The sequence below is a fragment of the Salmo salar genome, chromosome 16 (genome assembly GCF_965601325.2).
Source record: "Salmo salar chromosome 16, fSalSal1, whole genome shotgun sequence".
Taxonomy (NCBI): domain Eukaryota; kingdom Metazoa; phylum Chordata; class Actinopteri; order Salmoniformes; family Salmonidae; genus Salmo; species Salmo salar.
This window is the reverse complement of record NC_138306.1, coordinates 59,516,592-59,541,661: the sequence shown is the minus strand read 5'-3', so window position 1 is coordinate 59,541,661 and position 25,070 is coordinate 59,516,592. Positions and strand designations below refer to the sequence as shown.

Genomic DNA, 25,070 nt, shown 5'->3' with positions numbered 1-25,070 from the left:
TAATTTAAATGCATTCCAGGTGACTACCTCATGAAGCTGGTTGAGAGAATGCCAAGAGTGTGCAAAGATATCATCAAGGAAAAGGGTGGCTACATTGAAGAACCTCAAATACATGTTGATTTGTTTAACACTTCTTTTTGGTTACTACATGGTTCCGTATGTGTTATTTCATAGTTTTGATGTCTTCACCATTATTCTACAACATAGAAAATACTAATAATAAAGAAAAACCTTTGAGTGTCAAAACATCTGACTGGTACTGTATGCGTGGGAAAGGTCAGTGTGTTGTGAGCAGTGTGGAGTGAGATTGCGTCATCTGTTGGGCCGGTGTGCGAATTGGAGTGGGTCTAGGGTTTCCGGGATGATGGTGTTGAAATGAGTCATGACCAGCCTTTCTAAGCACTTCATGGCTACAGACGTGAGTGCTACGGGGCTGTAGTCATTTAGGCAGGTTACCTTCACTTTCTTGGGCACAGGGACTATGGTGGTCTGCTTGAAACATGTAGGTATTACAGACTGGGTCAGGGAGAGGTTGAAAATGTCATTGAAGACACTTGCCAGTTGGTCAGCACATGCTCTGAGTACACAAATCAAATCACATTTATTTATATAGCCCTTCTTACATCAGCTGATATCTCAAAGTGCTGTACAGAAACCCAGCCTAAAACCCCCAAACAGCAAGCAATGCAGGTGTAGAAGCACGGTGGCTAGGAAAAACTCCCTAGAAAGGCCAAAATCTAGGAAGAAACCTAGAGAGGAACCAGGCTATGAGGGGTGGCCAGTCCTCTTCTGGCTGTGCCGGGTGGAGATTATAACAGAACATGGCCAAGATGTTCAAATGTTCATAAATGACCAGCATGGTCAAATAATAATAATAATCACAGTTGTCGAGGGTGCAACAAGTCAGCACCTCAGGAGTAAATGTCAGTTGGCTTTTCATAGCCGATCATTGAGAGTATATCTACCGCTCCTGCTGTCTCTAGAGAGTTGAAAACAGCAGGTCTGGGACAGGTAGCACGTCCGGTGAACAGATCAGGGTTCCATAGGCAGAACAGTTGAAACTGGAGCAGCAGCACGGCCAGGTGGACTGGGGACAGCAAGGAGTCATCATGTCAGGTAGTCCTAAGGCATGGTCCTAGGGCTCAGGTCCTCCGAGAAAGAGAGAATTAGAGAGAGCATACTTAAATTCACCCAGGACACTGGATAAGACAGGAGAAATACTCCAGATATAACAGACTGACCCTAGCCCCGCGACACATAAACTACTGCAGCATAAATACTGGAGGCTGAGACAGGAGGGGTCAGGAGACACTGTGGCCCCATCCGACGATACCCCCGGACAGGGCCAAACAGGAAGAATATAACCCCACCCACTTTGCCAAAGCACAGCCCCCACACCACTAGAGGGATATCTTCAACCACCTCCTGGTAATCCGTCTGGCAGCGCAGCCTTGTGAATTTTTACTTGTTTAAAGCTCTTGCTCACATCGGCTACGGAAAGCGTGATCACACTGTCGTCAAGAACAACTGGGACTATTTCTCAACCAATCAATAGACACCTAAGTGTCTTCCTGTGATTGGCTAGCCTGTGTAGCGTGTTTTAAACTTCTGGTAGAAGCTCCCTCAGGACTGACACGCCAAAGAAATATCAGCCTTGGAGAGAAGCACCAGATTGAACTTCACTCAACTTTCTAGAGTTTTCGTCCCCTTTAGTTAACACTATCAATGTTTCCCTTTACTGTGGAAATTGTGATCGAATCAATGCAATATTAGCTACTTTCAATGCAACATACTGGGGGCGATAAAAGAACTATGCAAGCGATTTTGTTGTGGACAGAACGCATCGGAGTAGGATTCTATTGCATTGACACACACGACTCAGCCCGTATAACCAATCAGATCTGCAGTAAAAGATATGCAATTGGACCATTGCCATATATGGCTCTGTGCCATTCATTGTGAACTGGACTGTGTTTACAGCATGAGTGGTCATGAGTAGATGTGCTTGTTTTGAGATCAAAGTGAGAGCTACATGTAGCCATGTGTGTACGTTTGTTCATATCCGTTGCTAGTTAGTGAGTTATTAGCTCAGTTATGGATCATTTGTAGTCAGCAAAGTGGTTGCTTCCACAAGAGCACATTTCTAGCCATCTTTGAAAAGCCAGTCAGGTAAAGAGCTTTTTGTTGTTGTCTTAAAGGGGCAGTGTTGTATTTTGAGACAGGCTTGAATAAGCTAAGTAGCCAATAGGCAGAGGGTAGCATGATTTGTCTGATTCTCTGTAATAATGTTATGAAATAATGAAGCAGTTTCTTGCATCAAACATTCAGTCACTTCCTTGTCTGAAGGACAAGTGGATAAACAGGTTAATGTCAAACCCTGCATGTTGTTTTCAAAAGTCTCATGGAATGTAGCCCTACATTGAACACCACCCATTGGCTGCTACTGTAGTCTGAATGATAGAACAGCTATTTCCATGTTAAAATATTATGGGATGCATTTCCCCCCCCATTGTTTCTGATGGCAGACTACTCTGGTTGGCCTACATTATGATCAAATAGCCACAGTAGTCCACTTTGTCACTGTTTAAAACTAACTTAAAGTGGGTACAGCCTCAGTGTTCACAGTAAAACTGTAACTTAAAGCAGGTACAGCCTCAGTGTTCACAGTAAAACTGTAACTTAAAGCAGGTACAGCCTCAGTGTTCACAGTAAAACTGTAACTTAAAGCAGGTACAGCCTCAGTGTTCACAGTAAAACTGTAACTTAAAGCGGGTACAGCCTCAGTGTTCACAGTAAAACTGTAACTTAAAGCAGGTACAGCCTCAGTGTTCACAGTAAAACTGTAACTTAAAGCGGGTACAGCCTCAGTGTTCACAGTAAACGCTTAGTGCCAGATAGAACATGATGGCGCATTGCCAGTAGGGCGTATCTTTTTAACATCAACAGTAGAAGTCACTAGAACTGCCAGATGTGCAAAGTATAGAATTTGGAAATATGTTTTCTCAGAAGTAGGTCGACTCAAGTTTTATAATGTTCATGATTTAATGCAGCTTAAATAACACAGTTCATATGTTGGTAGCGTGATGTAATTTGTTAATGTACACGGTGCTTGCTTGTAACCCCTCCCTTTTATATTGATCATGCACTGTCATACACACAGTCTATTTAGTCCTGTAGTCGATTAGATTTTACTGTATGTTGATCTGTAGTGTTTCTTAGACCCATCCCAACCTACTGTTAGCAGCAGCATTGAGGCTATTAACACTTCTGTTTCATTAAACGGTCTGATGATTTTAATATAGAAGATCTGCTCTTTTATAAATCATAAAATAGCCTGCTTACTTTAGCCCAGATGGTCTTGTTGCTGCTCTCGCTGCGAGACCGGGGGGCCGCTGCTCTCGCTGCGAGACCGCTCTCGCTTGTTCTCCTCCAACCCCCTGTCCTGTATCTATCTCTCTGGTCTTGTGCTCCCTGTCCTATATCTTTCTCTCTGGTCCTCCAACCCCCTGTCCTATATCTATCTCTCTGGTCTTGTGCTCCTCCAATCCCCCCTGTCCTATATCTATCTCTCTGGTCTTGTGCTCCTCCAATCCCCCCTGTCCTATATCTATCTCTCTGGTCTTGTGCTCCTCCAATCCCCCCTGTCCTATATCTATCTCTCTGGTCTTGTGCTCCTCCAATCCCCCTGTCCTATATCTATCTCTCTGGTCTTGTGCTCCTCCAATCCCCCTGTCCTATATCTTTCTCTCTGGTCCTCCAACCCCCTGTCCTATATCTATCTCTCTGGTCTTGTGCTCCTCCAATCCCCCCTGTCCTATATCTATCTCTCTGGTCTTGTGCTCCTCCAATCCCCCTGTCCTATATCTATCTCTCTGGTCTTGTGCTCCTCCAATCCCCCCTGTCCTATATCTATCTCTCTGGTCTTGTGCTCCTCCAATCCCCCTGTCCTATATCTATCTCTCTGGTCTTGTGCTCCTCCAATCCCCCCTGTGCTATATCTATCTCTCTGGTCTTGTGCTCCTCCAATCCCCCCTGTCCTATATCTATCTCTCTGGTCTTGTGCTCCTCCAATCCCCCTGTCCTATATCTATCTCTCTGGTCTTGTGCTCCTCCAATCCCCCTGTCCTATATCTATCTCTCTGGTCTTGTGCTCCTCCAATCCCCCCTGTCCTGTATCTATCTCTCTGGTCTTGTGCTCCTCCAATCCCCCTGTCCTATATCTTTCTCTCTGGTCCTCCAACCCCCTGTCCTGTATCTATCTCTCTGGTCTTGTGCTCCTCCAATCCCCCCTGTCCTGTATCTATCTCTCTGGTCTTGTGCTCCTCCAATCCCCCTGTCCTATATCTTTCTCTCTGGTCCTCCAACCCCCTGTCCTGTATCTATCTCTCTGGTCTTGTGCTCCTCCAATCCCCCCTGTCCTATATCTATCTCTCTGGTCTTGTGCTCCTCCAATCCCCCCTGTCCTATATCTATCTCTCTGGTCTTGTGCTCCTCCAATCCCCCCTGTCCTGTATCTATCTCTCTGGTCTTGTGCTCCTCCAATCCCCCCTGTCCTGTATCTATCTCTCTGGTCTTGTGCTCCTCCAATCCCCCCTGTCCTATATCTATCTCGCTGGTCTTGTGCTCCTCCAATCCCCCTGTCCTATATCTATCTCTCTGGTCTTGTGCTCCTCCAATCCCCCTGTCCTATATCTATCTCTCTGGTCTTGTGCTCCTCCAATCCCCCCTGTCCTGTATCTATCTCTCTGGTCTTGTGCTCCTCCAATCCCCCTGTCCTATATCTTTCTCTCTGGTCCTCCAACCCCCTGTCCTGTATCTATCTCTCTGGTCTTGTGCTCCTCCAATCCCCCCTGTCCTGTATCTATCTCTCTGGTCTTGTGCTCCTCCAATCACCCTGTCCTATATCTTTCTCTCTGGTCCTCCAACCCCCTGTCCTGTATCTATCTCTCTGGTCTTGTGCTCCTCCAATCCCCCCTGTCCTATATCTATCTCTCTGGTCTTGTGCTCCTCCAATCCCCCCTGTCCTATATCTATCTCTCTGGTCTTGTGCTCCTCCAATCCCCCCTGTCCTGTATCTATCTCTCTGGTCTTGTGCTCCTCCAATCCCCCCTGTCCTGTATCTATCTCTCTGGTCTTGTGCTCCTCCAATCCCCCCTGTCCTATATCTATCTCTCTGGTCTTGTGCTCCTCCAATCCCCCTGTCCTTTATCTATCTCTCTGGTCTTGTGCTCCTCCAATCCCCCTGTCCTATATCTATCTCTCTGGTCTTGTGCTCCTCCAATCCCCCCTGTCCTATATCTATCTCTCTGGTCTTGTGCTCCTCCAATCCCCCTGTCCTATATCTATCTCTCTGGTCTTGTGCTCCTCCAATCCCCCTGTCCTATATCTATCTCTCTGGTCTTGTGCTCCTCCAATCCCCCCTGTCCTGTATCTATCTCTCTGGTCTTGTGCTCCTCCAATCCCCCCTGTCCTGTATCTATCTCTCTGGTCTTGTGCTCCTCCAATCCCCACTGTCCTGTATCTATCTCTCTGGTCTTGTGCTCCTCCAATCCCCCCTGTCCTATATCTATCTCTCTGGTCTTGTGCTCCTCCAATCCCCCTGTCCTTTATCTATCTCTCTGGTCTTGTGCTCCTCCAATCCCCCTGTCCTATATCTATCTCTCTGGTCTTGTGCTCCTCCAATCCCCCCTGTCCTATATCTATCTCTCTGGTCTTGTGCTCCTCCAATCCCCCTGTCCTATATCTATCTCTCTGGTCTTGTGCTCCTCCAATCCCCCCTGTCCTGTATCTATCTCTCTGGTCTTGTGCTCCTCCAATCCCCCCTGTCCTGTATCTATCTCTCTGGTCTTGTGCTCCTCCAATCCCCCTGTCCTATATCTTTCTCTCTGGTCCTCCAACCCCCTGTCCTGTATCTATCTCTCTGGTCTTGTGCTCCTCCAATCCCCCCTGTCCTGTATCTATCTCTCTGGTCTTGTGCTCCTCCAATCCCCCTGTCCTATATCTTTCTCTCTGGTCCTCCAACCCCCTGTCCTGTATCTATCTCTCTGGTCTTGTGCTCCTCCAATCCCCCTGTCCTATATCTATCTCTCTGGTCTTGTGCTCCTCCAATCCCCCTGTCCTATATCTATCTCTCTGGTCTTGTGCTCCTCCAATCCCCCCTGTCCTGTATCTATCTCTCTGGTCTTGTGCTCCTCCAATCCCCCCTGTCCTGTATCTATCTCTCTGGTCTTGTGCTCCTCCAATCCCCACTGTCCTGTATCTATCTCTCTGGTCTTGTGCTCCTCCAATCCCCCCTGTCCTATATCTATCTCTCTGGTCTTGTGCTCCTCCAATCCCCCTGTCCTTTATCTATCTCTCTGGTCTTGTGCTCCTCCAATCCCCCTGTCCTATATCTATCTCTCTGGTCTTGTGCTCCTCCAATCCCCCCTGTCCTGTATCTATCTCTCTGGTCTTGTGCTCCTCCAATCCCCCCTGTCCTGTATCTATCTCTCTGGTCTTGTGCTCCTCCAATCCCCCTGTCCTATATCTTTCTCTCTGGTCCTCCAACCCCCTGTCCTGTATCTATCTCTCTGGTCTTGTGCTCCTCCAATCCCCCCTGTCCTGTATCTATCTCTCTGGTCTTGTGCTCCTCCAATCCCCCTGTCCTATATCTTTCTCTCTGGTCCTCCAACCCCCTGTCCTGTATCTATCTCTCTGGTCTTGTGCTCCTCCAATCCCCCCTGTCCTATATCTATCTCTCTGGTCTTGTGCTCCCTGTCCTGTATCTATCTCTCTGGTCTTGTTCTCCTCCAATCCCCTGTCCTGTATCTATCTCTCTGGTCTTGTTCTCCTCCAATCCCCCCTGTCCTGTATCTATCTCTCTGGTCTTGTGCTCCTCCAATCCCCCCTGTCCTATATCTATCTCTCTGGTCTTGTGCTCCCTGTCCTATATCTTTCTCTCTGGTCCTCCAACCCCCTGTCCTATATCTATCTCTCTGGTCCTCCAACCCCCTGTCCTATATCTTTCTCTCTGGTCCTCCAACCCCCTGTCCTATATCTATCTCTCTGGTCTTGTTCTCCTCCAACCCCCTGTCCTATATCTATCTCTCTGGTCCTCCAACCCCCTGTCCTATATCTTTCTCTCTGGTCCTCCAACCCCCTGTCCTATATCTATCTCTCTGGTCTTGTGCTCCTCCAATCCCCCCTGTCCTGTATCTATCTCTCTGGTCCTCCAACCCCCTGTCCTATATCTATCTCTCTGGTCTTGTTCTCCTCCAATCCCCTGTCCTGTATCTATCTCTCTGGTCTTGTGCTCTGAAGTATTTTCAGACTTTTTTTTTCAGTGCTGAGAATTCATAGGTAACTCATCACACTACCTTGAGTTCCTGTCCATGCTGTGTGGTTTTTTTGGCCTGTTGTCGTTAGTATTTGATCACTTGTTAATATTGTTAGCAGGGTGTTTTGCAGTCTGGTGGTGGTTTGCTGTGCACTGAGTAGTAAGTCTAGTTTTTTGTTTCAGGGAAGTGTTTAGTAGGGCCTCTCTCTCTCTTATAACCATCCTATTAAATTACTGTCATAAATCCTCAGGTAGGTGGTGATTGGTTTGAAAAGTTCAAGTCAGTTTTTCCTCTTTTCCGTATCTACCGAAATCATTTCCTCAGTGTTAACGGCTGTCGTAGAGAGGGGTCCAAAGCGCAGCGTGTTGAGTGCTCATGATGAATATTTATTATTTACTCAGAACACTAAAGAAAAAATAACAAAGAGGAAAAACAAAAGCGCACAGTTCTGTCAGGTACATAAACTAAACAGAAGACAACTACCCACAAACACAGGTGGGGAAAAAAAAACCCTACTTAAGTATGATCTCCAATTAGAGACAACGAGGACCAGCTGCCTCTAATTGGAGATCATCCCAAAAAAAACAACAACATAGAAATAGAAAACTAGAACCTAAACATAGAACTGCAAAACACAAAACACGCCCTGACCTACTCTACCATAGAAAATAACATCTTACTATGGTGAGGACGTGACAGGAACAGAGGTGTTGATGAATGACTGCGACAGGTAGTCATCTGTCCACAGTAGGATGTAATTATACCCGAGTTCATTGAGGTTTGTCTGTTATTAAGAAAAGCACAAACGCTGGCTGCAGTTATTGTCCCAGTTCCATTGATTTCAATACAGTATCGATGTGAGGGATTCATTTGCACGCGCCATTGATTACAGTAGAACAAGTTAATCAATTCCAGTGTGGAGTGACCGCTTGGTAAATACTGGCGCATGTGTACTTTTACAAGGTACTAATTTAGCAGAATACTAGTAATAGAAACCCGTGTGTGTGTGTGTGTGTGTGTGTGTAGGGAGTAACTTTTATGTATTGATCTTCAACATATTGATTATGAATCTGGACAGTTAAAACCGGTGTTTTTGAGACACGGCCATCAATCAAAAATGTATCATTTTTCAATCTATGTTTTAGGAATATAAATCAAATCAAATTGTATTTAGAAAGGCCTTCTTACATCATCTGATATCTCAAAGTGCTGTACAGAAACCCAGCCTAAAACCCCCCCAAACAGCAAGTAATACAGGTGTAGAAACACGGAATAGTTATTTTTAACATTTATTTTTAAACCGGATTATACTTTAAGGTAAAAACTACTGAATGAACCCTAACCTTTAAATAAAGGTTAAAAAAATAAATATATAATAATAATAAAAAAGTGCTATGATTTATTAATTTCGATGATATTAGTGAAATCGTGAAAATATGTTTGTCCTGGCAACCACACTACAGCCAGTGGTAGAGGACAGAGTTTAGGTCAGGCTACAGTGGACTAACTAACTAGCTTTAACTCTAACTAGCGAGTACACTTGCTGACATTGGCCTAATGATCAAATCAAACTTTATTTGTTACATGTGCCGAATACAACAACTGTAGACCTTACAGTGAAATGCTGAATACAACAGGTGTAGTAGACCTCACAGTGAAATGCTGAATACAACAGGTGTAGTAGACCTCACAGTGAAATGCTGAATACAACAGGTGTAGTAGACCTCACAGTGAAATGCTGAATACAACAGGTGTAGTAGACCTTACAGTGAAATGCTGAATACAACAGGTGTAGTAGACCTCACAGTGAAATGCTGAATACAACAGGTGTAGTAGACCTCCCAGTGAAATGCTGAATACAACAGGTGTAGTAGACCTCACAGTGAAATGCTGAATACAACAGGTGTAGTAGACCTTACAGTGAAATGCTGAATACAACAGGTGTAGTAGACCTCACAGTGAAATGCTGAATACAACAGGTGTAGTAGACCTCACAGTGAAATGCTGAATACAACAGGTGTAGTAGACCTCACAGTGAAATGCTGAATACAACAGGTGTAGTAGACCTCACAGTGAAATACTGACTTACAAGCCCTTAACCAACAATGCAGTTCAAGAAGAGTTTAAAAAAATATTTACCAAATAAACTAAATTAAAAAAGGATAAAAAGTAACACAATAAAATAACAATAACATGACTATAGGGGGTACAGGTACCGAGTCAATGTGGAGGCTATATACAGGGGGTACAGGTACCGAGTCAATGTGGAGGCTATATACAGGGGGTACAGGTACCGAGTCAATGTGGAGGCTATATACAGGGGGTACAGGTACCGAGTCAATGTGGAGGCTATATACAGGGGGTACAGGTACCGAGTCAATGTGGAGGCTATATACAGGGGGTACCGGTACCGAGTCAATGTGGAGGCTATATACAGGGGGTACCGGTACAGAGTCAATGTGGAGGCTATATACAGGGGGTACCGGTACAGAGTCAATGTGGAGGCTATATACAGGGGGTACCGGTACAGAGTCAATGTGGAGGCTATATACAGGGGGTACCGGTACAGAGTCAATGTGGAGGCTATATACAGGGGGGTACCGGTACAGAGTCAATGTGGAGGCTATATACAGGGGGTACCGGTACAGAGTCAATGTGGAGGCTATATACAGGGGGTACCGGTACAGAGTCAATGTGGAGGCTATATACAGGGTATTACGGTACAGAGTCAATGTGGAGGCTATATACAGAGTATTACGGTACAGAGTCAATGTGGAGGCTATATACAGGGGGTACCGGTACAGAGTCAATGTGGAGGCTATATACAGGGGGTACCGTTACAGAGTCAATGTGGAGGCTATATACAGGGGGTACCGGTACAGAGTCAATGTGGAGGCTATATACAGGGTGTTACGGTACAGAGTCAATGTGGAGGCTATATACAGGGGGTACCGGTACAGAGTCAATATGGAGGCTATATACAGGGGGTACCGGTACAGAGTCAACGTGGAGGCTATATACAGGGTGTTACGGTACAGAGTCAATGTGGAGGCTATATACAGGGTGTTACGGTGCAGAGTCAATGTGGAGGCTATATACAGGGTGTTACGGTACAGAGTCAATGTGGAGGCTATATACAGGGTATTACGGTACAGAGTCAATGTGGAGGCTATATACAGGGGGTACAGGTACCGAGTCAATGTGGAGGCTATATACAGGGGGTACAGGTACCGAGTCAATGTGGAGGCTATATACAGGGGGTACCGGTACAGAGTCAATGTGGAGGCTATATACAGGGTGTTACGGTACAGAGTCAATGTGGAGGCTATATACAGGGGTACCGGTACAGAGTCAATGTGGAGGCTATATACAGGGGGTACAGGTACCGAGTCAATGTGGAGGCTATATACAGGGGGTACAGGTACCGAGTCAATGTGGAGGCTATATACAGGGGGTACCGGTACAGAGTCAATGTGGAGGCTATATACAGGGGGTACCGGTACAGAGTCAATGTGGAGGCTATATACAGGGGGTACAGGTACAGAGTCAATGTGGAGGCTATATACAGGGGGTACCGGTACAGAGTCAATGTGGAGGCTATATACAGGGTGTTACGGTACAGAGTCAATGTGGAGGCTATATACAGGGGGTACCGGTACAGAGTCAATGTGGAGGCTATATACAGGGGGTACCGGTACAGAGTCAATGTGGAGGCTATATACAGGGGGTACCGGTACAGAGTCAATGTGGAGGCTATATACAGGGGGTACCGGTACAGAGTCAATGTGGAGGCTATATACAGGGTGTTACGGTACAGAGTCAATGTGGAGGCTATATACAGGGTATTACGGTACAGAGTCAATGTGGAGGCTATATACAGGGTGTTACGGTACAGAGTCAATGTGGAGGCTATATACAGGGGGTACCGGTACAGAGTCAATATGGAGGCTATATACAGGGGGTACCGGTACAGAGTCAACGTGGAGGCTATATACAGGGTGTTACGGTACAGAGTCAATGTGGAGGCTATATACAGGGTGTTACGGTGCAGAGTCAATGTGGAGGCTATATACAGGGTGTTACGGTACAGAGTCAATGTGGAGGCTATATACAGGGTATTACGGTACAGAGTCAATGTGGAGGCTATATGTTGGTAGGGGTGAAGTGACTGCATAGATAAGAAACAGTGAGTAGCAGCAGTGTTCAAAACGAGCGTGGGGCACAATGTAATAGTCCGGTGGCCATTTTATAAATTGTTCATCAGTCGTATGGCTTTGGGGTAGAATCATGTTCGGGAGCCTTTTTGGTCCTAGACTTGGTGCTCCGGTACCCCTTGCCGTGCAGTAGCAGAGAGAACAGTCCATTGACTTGGGTGACTGAAGTCTCTGTGACAATATTATGGGCTTTCCTCTAATGTTGTTATGCTAAACAAGATAACTTACATGGCTGGCTAGCTAGACAGCTAACCACCACATATAGTGACAATAAAGAGAAAGTAATGGGATGTTTTTGTAGGCATTAACCCTGCCATAGTTAGTTGGATAAAGCCTATGAGGAAAATGAATGGTATTTTTGGAAGGGTTTTTACAATCAGGGGTTTCTCTCTGCTAGTCTGTGACAACCAATCAGGGGCTTCTCTCGGCCAGTCTGTGACAACCAATCAGGGGCTTCTCTCGGCCAGTCTGTGACAACCAATCAGGGGCTTCTCTCGGCCAGTCTGTGACAACCAATCAGGGGCTTCTCTCGGCCAGTCTGTGACAACCAATCAGGGGCTTCTCTCTGCTAGTCTGTGACAACCAATCCAGGGGCTTCTCTCTGCCAGTCTGTGACAACCAATCAGGGGCTTCTCTCTGCCCAGAGCCCGGTAGAAGTGTTGTTTATCTTTGGGAGAAACAGGAAGTGATGTCTCTCTGTGTGTTGTACGTTTCACTTTAGTTTGAGAAGCATTGAACCTGAACAGCACTCTGTCCTCCTGTCTCACTGTCCTCCTGTCTCACTGTCCTCCTGTCTCACTGTCCTCCTGTCTCACTGTCCTCCTCCTGTCTCACTGTCCTCCTCCTGTCTCACTGTCCTCCTCCTGTCTCACTGTCGTCCTCCTGTCTCACTGTCCTCCTCCTGTCTCACTGTCGTCCTCCTCCTGTCTCACTGTCCTCCTCCTGTCTCACTGTACTCTTCCTGTCTCACTGTCGTCCTCCTGTCTCCTCCAGTGCATCCCCACATCCAGGGAACAGCAGATCTATACTCTTCCAGCCTCCAATTCTGGACTTCCATGAACAGTAAGTACCTTCCCTTCCCTTCCCTTCCTCCCACTAGTCTTCCCTTCCCTTCCCTTCCTCCCACTAGTCTTCCCTTCCCTTCCCTTCCTCCCACTAGTCTTCCCTTCCCTTCCCTTCCTCCCACTAGTCTTCCCTTCCCTTCCCTCCCCTCCCCTTCCCTCCCCTTCCCTCCCCTTCCCTTCCCTTCCCTTCCCTTCCCTTCCCTTCCTCCCACTAGTCTTCCCTTCCCTTCCCTCCCCTTCCCTTCCCTTCCCTTCCCTTCCCTTCCTCCCACTAGTCTTCCCTTCCCTTCCCTTCCTCCCACTAGTCTTCCCTTCCCTTCCCTCCCCTCCCCTTCCCTTCCCTTCCCTTCCCTCCCCTTCCCTTCCCTTCCCTTCCCTTCCCTTCCCTTCCCTTCCCTTCCCTTCCTCCCACTAGTCTTCCCTTCCCTTCCTCCCACTAGTCTTCCCTTCCCTTCCCTCCCTTCCCTTCCCTTCCTCCCACTAGTCTTTCCCTCCCTCCCTCCCTCCCTCCCTCCCTCCCTCCCTCCCTCCCTCCCTCCCTCCCTCCCTCCCTCCCTCCCTCCCTCCCTCCCTCCCTCCCTCCCTCCCTCCCCTAGTAGTGTTGGTGTATTTCTCTCTCATCAGCTAGTCTTCTTTTACAGTTTCATAATAACTGAGTCTGATTGAAGCCAAACAATAGAACGTGTCTAAACCCTCGTCTCGGTTGAACGGGCCGTCCTCGTCCGTCTCTGTCGGACGGGCCGTCCTCGTCCGTCTCTGTCGGACGGGCCGTCCTCGTCCGTCTCTGTCGGACGGGCCGTCCTCGTCCGTCTCTGTCGGACGGGCCGTCCTCGTCCGTCTCTGTCGGACGGGCCGTCCTCGTCCGTCTCTGTCGGACGGGCCGTCCTCGTCCGTCTCTGTCGGACGGGCCGTCCTCGTCCGTCTCTGTCGGACGGGCCGTCCTCGTCCGTCTCTGTCGGACGGGCCGTCCTCGTCTCTGTTGAACAGGGCACAGCCTTCTATAAATATGTTTGATTACCAGTCAGATATACAGGCAGTGGTAACGGGGTGTGTGTGTGTGTGTGTGTGGGCAGAGAGCATTCCACACTGACAATGGAAGCAGACTCAGTGACCTCATGTTTTGTTGCCCTGCCCTCCTCGAAACATGCCTTACTCACCTCATCAAACACCCAATCTACCTACCTCATCCCCATATTGTTTTTATTTACTTCTCTGTTCTTTTACACACCAGTATCTCTACTTACACATCATCATCTGCTCATCTATCACTCCAGTGTTAATCTGCTATATTGTAATTACTTCGCTACTATGGCCTATTTATTGCCTTACGTCCTCACGCCATTTGCACACACTGTATATAGACTTTCTTTATTTCTATTGTGTTATTGACTGTATGTTTGTTTACTCCATGTGTAACTCTGTGTTGTTGTTTCTGTCGAACTGCTTTGCTTTATCTTGGCCATGTCCCAGTTGTAAATGAGAACTTGTTCTCAACTGGCCTACCTGGTTAAATAAAGGGTCAGGGTTATATATATAATATATAAATACCTGGTTAAATAAAGGGTTATATATATATAATATATAAATACCTGGTTAAATAAAGGGTTATATATATAATATATAAATACCTGGTTAAATAAAGGGTTATATATATAATATATAAATACCTGGTTAAATAAAGGGTTATATATATAATATATAAATACCTGGTTAAATAAAGGGTCAGGGTTATATATATAATATATAAATACCTGGTTAAATAAAGGGTTATATATATAAATACCTGGTTAAATAAAGGGTTATATATATAATATATAAATACCTGGTTAAATAAAGGGTTAGGGTTATATATATAATATAATATATAAATACCTGGTTAAATAAAGGGTTATATATATATATAATATATAAATACCTGGTTAAATAAAGGGTTATATATATAATATATAAATACCTGGTTAAATAAAGGGTTATATATATAATATATAAATACCTGGTTAAATAAAGGGTTAGGGTTATATATATAATATATAAATACCTGGTTAAATAAAGGGTTATATATATAATATATAAATACCTGGTTAAATAAAGGGTTATATATATAATATATAAATACCTGGTTAAATAAAGGGTTATATATATAATATATAAATACCTGGTTAAATAAAGGGTTATATATATAAATACCTGGTTAAATAAAGGGTTATATATATAAATACCTGGTTAAATAAAGGGTTATATATATAATATATAAATACCTGGTTAAATAAAGGGTCAGGGTTATATATATAATATATAAATACCTGGTTAAATAAAGGGTTATATATATAAATACCTGGTTAAATAAAGGGTTATATATATAATATATAAATACCTGGTTAAATAAAGGGTTAGGGTTATATATATAATATAATATATAAATACCTGGTTAAATAAAGGGTTATATATATATAATATATAAATACCTGGTTAAATAAAGGGTTAGGGTTATGTATATAAATACCTGGTTAAATAAAGGTGAAATACATAAATAAAAAATCCCTAACTCAACTCCGGGCACCGAAGACGTGGGTGTCGATTACGTCAGCCCTCCTCTGATTCACAGCGGTTGAGTTGAATGCGGAAGATACATTCCAACTGACTAGGTATCCCCTTTCCTCTAAACATTCCCAACTCGCCTCGTCATCACAGAGAAGGACAGGGAAACCTGTCATATAATGAATCACTGTCACAGAGAAGGGAAGGAGGGAAGGAGGGGGGGGGTCACCCCTCCGTTATTTCAGCACGTCATTGCTATTCTTTCACCTTTATTTAACCAGGTATTTATATATTATATATATATAACCCTGACCCTTTATTTAACCAGGTATTTATATATTATATATATAACCCTTTATTTAACCAGGTATTTATATATTATATATATAACCCTTTATTTAACCAGGTATTTATATATTATATATATATATAACCCTTTATTTAACCAGGTATTTATATATTATATATATATAACCCTTTATTTAACCAGGTATTTATATATTATATATATAACCCTTTATTTAACCAGGTATTTATATATTATATATATATAACCCTTTATTTAACCAGGTATTTATATATTATATATATATAACCCTTTATTTAACCAGGTAGGCCAGTTCAGAACAAGTTCTCATTTACAACTGCGACCTGGTCAAGATAAAGCAAAGCAGTTCGACAACATACAAAAACACAGAGTTACACATGGAGTAAAACAACATACAATCAATGATGCAGTAGAAAAATAAGTCTATATACAAAGTGAGCAAATGATGTGAGATAAGGGAGGTAAAGGCATAAAAAGTCCATGGTGGCGAAGTAAATACAATATAGCAAGTAAAACACTGGAATGGTAGATTTGACAGTAGATGAGTATGCAAAGTAGAAATACTGGGGTGCAAATATTATATTATTATTATAATATTATGTCAGTATGTCATTGCTATTCTCTGTTATGTCATTGCTATTCTCCGTTATGTCAGCATGTCATTGCTATTCTCCGTTATGTCATTGCTATTCTCCGTTATGTCAGTATGTCATTACTATTCTCCGTTATGTCAGTATGTCATTGCTATTCTCCGTTCTGTCAGCATGTCATTACTATTCTCCGTTATGCCATTGCTATTCTCTGTTATGTCAGTATGTCATTGCTATTCTCCGTTATGTCAGCATGTCATTGCTATTCTCCGTTATGTCAGCATGTCATTGCTATTCTCCGTTATGTCATTGCTATTCTCCGTTATGTCAGCAACGTCATTACTATTCTCTGTTATGTCAGTATGTCATTGCTATTCTCCGTTATGTCAGTATGTCATTGCTATTCTCCGTTATGTCAGCATGTCATTGCTATTCTCCGTTATGTCATTGCTATTCTCCGTTATGTCAGCAACGTCATTACTATTCTCTGTTATGTCAGTATGTCATTGCTATTCTCCGTTATGTCAGTATGTCATTGCTATTCTCCGTTATGTCAGCATGTCATTGCTATTCTCCGTTATGTCATTGCTATTCTCCGTTATGTCAGTATGTCATTGCTATTCTCCGTTATGTCATTGCTATTCTCCGTTATGTCAGCATGTCATTGCTATTCTCCGTTATATCATTGCTATTCTCCGTTATGTCAGTATGTCATTGCTATTCTCCGTTATATCATTGCTATTCTCCGTTATGTCAGTATGTCATTGCTATTCTCCATTATGTCATTGCTATTCTCTGTTATGTCATTGCTATTCTCCGTTATGTCAGCATGCCATTGTTATTCTCCGTTATGTCAGTATGTCATTGCTATTCTCCGTTATGTCAGCATGTCATTGCTATTCTCCGTTATGTCAGTATGTCATTGCTATTCTCTGTTATGTCATTGCTATTCTCCGTTATGTCAGCATGTCATTGCTATTCTCCGTTATGTCATTGCTATTCTCCGTTATGTCAGTATGTCATTACTATTCTCCGTTATGTCAGTATGTCATTGCTATTCTCCGTTCTGTCAGCATGTCATTACTATTCTCCGTTATGCCATTGCTATTCTCTGTTATGTCAGTATGTCATTGCTATTCTCCGTTATGTCAGCATGTCATTGCTATTCTCCGTTATGTCATTGCTATTCTCCGTTATGTCAGCATGTCATTGCTATTCTCCGTTATGTCATTGCTATTCTCCGTTATGTCAGCAACGTCATTACTATTCTCTGTTATGTCAGTATGTCATTGCTATTCTCCGTTATGTCAGTATGTCATTGCTATTCTCCGTTATGTCAGCATGTCATTGCTATTCTCCGTTATGTCATTGCTATTCTCCGTTATGTCAGTATGTCATTGCTATTCTCCGTTATGTCATTGCTATTCTCCGTTATGTCAGCATGTCATTGCTATTCTCCGTTATATCATTGCTATTCTCCGTTATGTCAGTATGTCATTGCTATTCTCCATTATGTCATTGCTATTCTCTGTTATGTCATTGCTATTCTCCGTTATGTCAGCATGCCATTGTTATTCTCCGTTATGTCAGTATGTCATTGCTATTCTCCGTTATGTCAGCATGTCATTGCTATTCTCCGTTATGTCAGTATGTCATTGCTATTCTCCGTTATGTCAGCATGTCATTACTATTCTCCGTTATGTCATTACTATTCTCCGTTATGTCAGTATGTCATTGCTATTCTCCGTTATGTCAGTATGTCATTGCTATTCTCCGTTATGTCAGTATGTCATTGCTATGCTCCGTTATGTCAGTATGTCATTACTATTCTCCGTTATGTCAGTATGTCATTGCTATTCTCCGTTATGTCAGTATGTCATTGCTATTCTCCGTTATGTCAGTATGTCATTGCTATTCTCCGTTATGTCAGTATGTCATTGCTATGCTCCGTTATGTCATTACTATTCTCCGTTATGTCAGTATGTCATTGCTATTCTCCGTTATGTCAGTATGTCATTGCTATGCTCCGTTATGTCATTACTATTCTCCGTTATGTCAGTATGTCATTGCTATTCTCCGTTATGTCAGTATGTCATTGCTATTCTCCGTTATGTCAGTATGTCATTGCTATTCTCCGTTATGTCAGTATGTCATTGCTATTCTCCGTTATGTCAGTATGTCATTGCTATTCTCCGTTATGTCATTGCTATTCTCCGTTATGTCAGTATGTCATTGCTATTCTCCGTTATGTCAGTATGTCATTGCTATGCTCCGTTATGTCATTACTATTCTCCGTTATGTCAGTATGTCATTGCTATTCTCCGTTATGTCAGTATGTCATTGCTATTCTCCGTTATGTCATTACTATTCTCCGTTATGTCAGTATGTCATTGCTATTCTACGTTATGTCAGTATGTCATTGCTATTCTCCGTTATGTCAGTATGTCATTGCTATGCTCCGTTATGTCATTACTATTCTCCGTTATGTCAGTATGTCATTGCTATTCTCCGTTATGTCAGTATGTCATTGCTATTCTCCATTATGTCATTGCTATTCTCCGTTATGTCAGTATGTCATTGCTATTCTCCGTTATGTCAGTATGCTGTTGTGTTGATGATGATAATAGTAATGTAAACCTTTTATTAGGGTCATGTGATTTGATCACGTTATTTGCTCATTCCTTTTTTTCTCTAGACCTGTGGGGATGCCAAAAATGGAAAAGGTTTACTTGAATAATCCCAGCTCAGAAGAAATTAGTTTGATATCAATATCAGCAACAACTGCCCATTTTCATGCATCCTTTTTCCAGAATGGGGTAAGTGTTAGGCCTTTGTGCCAGGTGTACAGTACCAGTCAAAAGTTTGGACACACCTACTTACTGAAGGGTGTTTCTTTATTTTACTATTTTCTACATTGTATAATAATAGTGAAAACATCAAAACTATGGAATTATGTAGTAACCCAAAAAAAGTGTTAAAAAATCAAAATATATTTTAGATTCTTCAAAGTAGCCACCCTTTGCCTTGATGACAGCTTTGCACACTCTTGGCATCCTCTCAACCAGGTTCATGAAGAATGCTTTTCCAACAGTCTTGAAGGAGTTCCCACATGCTGAGCACTTGTTGGCTGCTTTTCCTTCACTCTGCGGTCCAGCTCATCCCAAACCATCTTAATAGGGTTGAGGTCTGGTGATTGTGGAGGCCAGGTCATCTGATGCAGCACTCCATCACTCTCCTTCTTGGTCAAATAGCCCTTACACAGCCTAGAGGTGTGTTGGGTCATTGTCCTGTTGAAAACAAATGATAGCCCCACTAAGCCCAAACCAGATGGGATGGCTTATAGCTGCAGAATGCCGTGGTAGCCATGCTGGTTAAGTGTGCCTTGAATTCTAAATAATTCACTGACAGTGTCACCAGCAAAGCACCATCACACCTCCTCCTCCTTGCTTCACGGTGGGAACCACACATGTGGAGAACATCCGTTCATCTACTCTGCGTCTCACAAAGACACGGAGGTTGGAACCAAAAATCTCAAATTTGGACTCATCAGACCAAAGGACACATTTCCACCGGTCCAATGTCCATTGTTTGTGTTTCTTGTGGTTCCCAAATGTTTTATAGTCCCGTACCCCTTCAAACATTCAACCTCCAGCTGCGTACCCCCTCTAGCACCAGGGTCAGCGCTCTCTCAAATGTTGTTTTTTAACATCATTGTAAGCCTGCAACACACACAACACTATACGATACATTTATTAAACATAAGAATGAGTGTGAGTTTGTCACAACCCGGCTCAAGGGAAGTGACAAAGAGCTCTTATAGGACCAGGGCACAAATAATAATAATCAATAATTTTGCTCTTTATTTAACCATCTTACATATAAAACCTTATTTGCTTATCAAAAATTGTGAATAACTCACCACAGGTTAATGAGAAGGGTGTGCTTCAAAGGATGCACATAACTCTGCAATGTTGGGTTGTATTGGAGAGAGTCTCAGTCTTAAATCATTTCCCACACACAGTCTGTGCCTGTATTTAGTTTTCATGCTAGTGAGGGCCGAGGATCCACTCTCACATAGGTACGTAGTTGCAAAGGGCATCAGTGTCTTAACAGCATGATTTGCCAAGGCAGGATACTCGTGAGCGCAGCCCAATCCAATAATCTGTCAGTGGCTTCTGAATAAATTCAATTTTCACAGAACCGCTTGTTGCGATTTCGATGAGGCTCTCTTGTTCAGATATCGGTAAGCGGACTGGAGGCAGGGCATTACATTTACATTTAAGTCATCAGGGCATGAAAGGGGTAACGAATCAAGTTGTTTGTGTCGTCCGTTTCCGGAAAGTACCTGCGTAATTGCTCACCCAGCTCACTCAGGTTCATATTTGACATGTCCGTGAACTTGAGTTCATTTGCACACAAAAAAATCATACAATGATGGAAAGACCTGTGTGTTGTCCTTGTTAATACAGACAGAGAAGAGCTCCAACTTCTTAATCATAGCCTCCATTTTGTCCCACACATTGAATATAGTTGTGGAGAGTCCCTGTAATCCTAGATTCAGATCGTTCAGGTGAGAAAAAACATCCCCCAGATAGTCCAGTCGTGTGAGAAACTCATCATCAGTCAAGCGGTCAGACAAGTGAAAGTTATGGTCAGTAAAGAACTTTAAGCTCGTCTCTAAATTAAAAAAAAAAACGTCAATACTTTGCCCCTTTAACCAGTGCACTTCTGTATGTTGTAAAAGCGTTACATGGTCGCTGCCCCATATCATTGAATAGTGCAGATAATACATGAGAGTTCAGGGCCCTTGCTTTAACACAGTTAACCATTTTCACTGTAGTGTCCAAAACGTCTTTCAAGCTGTCAGGCATTCCCTCGTCTGTTGACTCATATACCAGGAGCGGTGCCAGGCCTGCCACATCTGACTCATCCAGCTGTAACGCATAGAATTCACTGGCTTGTATGCAAAGCAGTAATTGTTTCAAAACATCTCCTGCCATGTCACTGAGCAGGAAGAATTAAGTCCTCCACAATAGTATGGGGCTTGCCTGTCCTAGCCACTTGGTAGTCTTAACAGTTTTACTTCTGTCCCTTTCCTCGCTCCAACCTGGGCTCAAACCAGGGACCCTTTGCACACATCAACAACTGACACCCCACGAAGCATCGTTACCCGTCGCGCCATAAAAGGCCGCGGGGAACAACTACTTCAAGGTCTCAGAGAGTGACGTCACCGATTTGAAACGCTATTAGCGCGCACCCCGCTAACTAGCTAGCCATTTCACATCGGTTACAGTAGCTCACAATATAAGACGCTTCTAGCCCCTTCTTATTAATGGTATCTGTTGCTTTTATAAACTCAGCACAAAAATAAATACCCATTTTCAGGACCCTGTCTTTCAAATATAATTTGTAAAAATACAAATAACTTCACAGATCTTCATTGTAAAGGGTTTAAACACTGTTTCCCATGCTTGTTCAATGAACCATAAACAATGAATGACCATGCACCTGTGGAACGGTCGTTAAGACACGAACAGCTTACAGACGGTAGGCAATTAAGGTCACAGTTATGAAAACTTAGGACACTAAAGAGGCCTTTCTACTGACTCTGAAAAACACCAAAAGAAAGATGTCCAGGATCCCTGTTCATCTGCGTGAACGTGCCTTAGGCATGCTGCAAGGAGGCATGAGGACTGCAGATGTGGCCAGGGCAATAAATTGCAATGTCCGTACTGTGAGACTACTAAGACAGCGCTACATGGAGACAGGACGGACAGCTGATCGTCCTCTTAGTGGCAGACCACGTGTAACAACACCTGCACAGGATCGGTACATCCGAACATCACACCTGCGGGACAGGTACAGGATGGCAACAACAATGCTCCGTCATGGTCTGGGGCGGTGTGTCACAGCATCATCGGACTGAGCTTGTTGTCGATGCAGGCAATCTCAATGCTGTGCGTTACAGGGAAGACATCCTCCTCCCTCATGTGGTACACTTCCTGCAGGCTCATCCTGACATGACCCTCCAGCATGACAATGCCACCAGCCATACTGCTCGTTCTGTGCGTGATTTCCTGAAAGACAGGAATGTCAGTGTTCTGCCATGACCAGCGTAGAGCCCGGATCTCAATCCCATTGAGCACGTCTGGGACCTGTTGGATCGGAGGGTGAGGGCTAGGGCCATTACCCCCAGAAATGTCTGGGAACTTGCAGGTGCCTTGGTGGAAGAGTGGAGTAACATCTCACAGAAAGAACTGGAAAATCTGGTGCAGTCCATGAGGAGGAGATGCACTGTAGTACTTAATGCAGCTGGTGGCCACACCAGATACTGACTGTTACATTTGATTTTGACCCCCCCTTTGTTCAGGGACACATTATTCAATTTCTGTTAGTCACATGTCTGTGGAACTTGTTCAGTTTATGTCTCAGTTGTTGAATCTTGTTATGTTCATACAAATATTTGCACATGTTCAGTTTGCTGAAAACAAACACAGTTGACAGTGAGAGGACGTTTCTTTTTTTGTTGAGTTTAGTAGATGACTCAAGTGTTGAGTCATTTATGCTCTCGTGTGTCCTATTCGGCCCCACTGGCCTTGTTTGACACGTGCTCTAGCCTATTAGTCGCGTTATGACTGACTTGTGATCATTTCCCTTGCTTGTTCGACTGCATTGACATTCCCAGTAGTAGTTAGTCGTCTGACAGTGAGAGGACGTTTCTTTATTTGTTTAGTTTACACGTCTCACTACTCGAAAGTCGTCTTTATTCTCGCGCAAAAAACTCCCGTGGCTTATTTTTCAAATGGGTATGTTTCGTTTCTAAATGTCTGGGCAAGAGTGAACGTTTCCCGCGAGAGAGTAACGGTTAATGTGATTGGATGTTAATTATTTGACTCGGCTTCCTGTATTTGACATTGTGTTGTTATTTCGCTGAACACTAGATGGTTTAATTTTAATTTTGGCAGTGAAACGATAATGCTACATCCAATGGGACCAGCTGATAATGCTCCATCCGTTGGGACCAGCTGATAATGCTCCATCTGTTGGGACCAGCTGATAATGCTCCATCTGTTGGGGCCAGCTGATAATGCTCCATCCGTTGGGACCAGCTGATAATGCTCCATCCGTTGGGACCAGCTGATAATGCTCCATCCGTTGGGACCAGCTGATAATGCTCCATCCGTTGGGACCAGCTGATAATGCTCCATCCGTTGGGACCAGCTGATAATGCTCCATCCGTTGGGACCAGCTGATAATGCTCCATCCGTTGGGACCAGCTGATAATGCTCCATCCGTTGGGACCAGCTGATAATGCTCCATCCGTTGGGACCAGCTGATAATGCTCCATCCGTTGGGACCAGCTGATAATGCCCCATCCGTTGGGACCAGCTGATAATGCTCCATCCGTTGGGACCAGCTGATAATGCTCCATCCGTTGGGACCAGCCGATAATGCTCCATCCGTTGGGACCAGCCGATAATGCTCCATCCGTTGGGACCAGCCGATAATGCTCCATCCAATGTGACCAGCCGATAATGCTCCATCCAATGTGACCAGCCGATAATGCTCCATCCAATGTGACCAGCTGATAATGCTCCATCCAATGTGACCAGCTGATAATGCTCCTCTGTTTTTTTCCCCCCTCTTTCTGTTCCAGATAATCCCAGCAGGGGGAAACACGTCGTTTGATCTCGTGTTTCTCGCCAGGGCCGTAGGAAACGTAGAAAATACTTTATTTATTAATACGTCGCATCATGGAGTGTTTACATACCAGGTACTGTAGACATGTATACACACACACACAAATGTTGACTTGTGTCCCAAATGGCACCCTATTCCGTTATGTAGTGCACTACTTTTGACTAGGGCCCATAGGGTAGTGCACTATGTAGGGAATAGGGTCCCATTTGGAACAGCACCATAAACACAATATCCATTTAATAGGCTATTCCTTCAAATATAAAGAAAGATGTCAACATTAGGTTGATTTTAATAAGTCTTGTGGTCTGTTCTCGTGTTTTCAGGTGTTCGGGGTGGGTGTCCCCAACCCCTACAGACTACGGCCCTTCATCGGGGCCAGAGTCCCTGTGAACGGCTGCTTCTCTCCTCTCATAAACATCCACAACCCTCACAGTGAACCACTGCAGGTAGCTAACGTCCATAACCCTCACAGTGACCCACTGCAGGTAGCTAACGTCCACAACCCTCAGTGAACCCACTGCAGGTAGCTAACGTCCATAACCCTCACAGTGACCCACTGCAGGTAGCTAACGTCCACAACCCTCACAGTGACCCACTGCAGGTAGGTAACGTCCACAACCCTCAGTGAACCACTGCAGGTAGCTAACGTCCACAACCCTCACAGTGAACCCACTGCAGGTAGCTAACGTCCATAACCCTCACAGTGAACCCACTGCAGGTAGCTAACGTCCACAACCCTCACAGTGAACCACTGCAGGTAGCTAACGTCCATAACCCTCACAGTGAACCCACTGCAGGTAGGTAACGTCCACAACCCTCACAGTGACCCACTGCAGGTAGCTAACGTCCACAACCCTCACAGTGAACCACTGCAGGTAGCTAACGTCCACAACACTCACAGTGAACCCACTGCAGGTAGCTAACGTCCACAACCCTCACAGTGAACCCACTGCAGGTAGCTAACGTCCATAACCCTCACAGTGAACCACTGCAGGTAGCTAACGTCCACAACCCTCACAGTGAACCACTGCAGGTAGCTAACGTCCACAACCCTCACAGTGACCCACTGCAGGTAGCTAACGTCCACAACCCTCACAGTGAACCCACTGCAGGTAGCTAACGTCCATAACCCTCACAGTGAACCACTGCAGGTAGCTAACGTCCATAACCCTCACAGTGACCCACTGCAGGTAGCTAACGTCCACAACCCTCACAGTGAACCACTGCAGGTAGCTAACGTCCATAACCCTCACAGTGACCCACTGCAGGTAGCTAACGTCCACAACCCTCACAGTGAACCCACTGCAGGTAGCTAACGT

The 25,070-nt window shown here is 44.3% G+C and overlaps 1 protein-coding gene across 4 annotated transcripts in view; it reads left to right on the top strand.

The window, feature by feature from the left end:
* The window catches only part of tmem131 (transmembrane protein 131), a 168,310-nt gene that overhangs the window by 19,524 nt on the left and 123,716 nt on the right, over positions 1 to 25,070 (top strand). For 3 of the 4 annotated variants that reach the window (XM_045697495.2, XM_045697497.2, XM_045697494.2), the window contains exons 4-7: positions 12,524 to 12,592; positions 18,746 to 18,866; positions 23,708 to 23,824; positions 24,075 to 24,197. In XM_045697495.2, coding sequence (XP_045553451.1) covers positions 12,524 to 12,592; positions 18,746 to 18,866; positions 23,708 to 23,824; positions 24,075 to 24,197 — 430 coding nt within the window. The remainder of the gene's footprint in view (positions 1 to 12,523; positions 12,593 to 18,745; positions 18,867 to 23,707; positions 23,825 to 24,074; positions 24,198 to 25,070) is intronic. The other variant, XM_045697496.2, reaches the window with a different exon arrangement.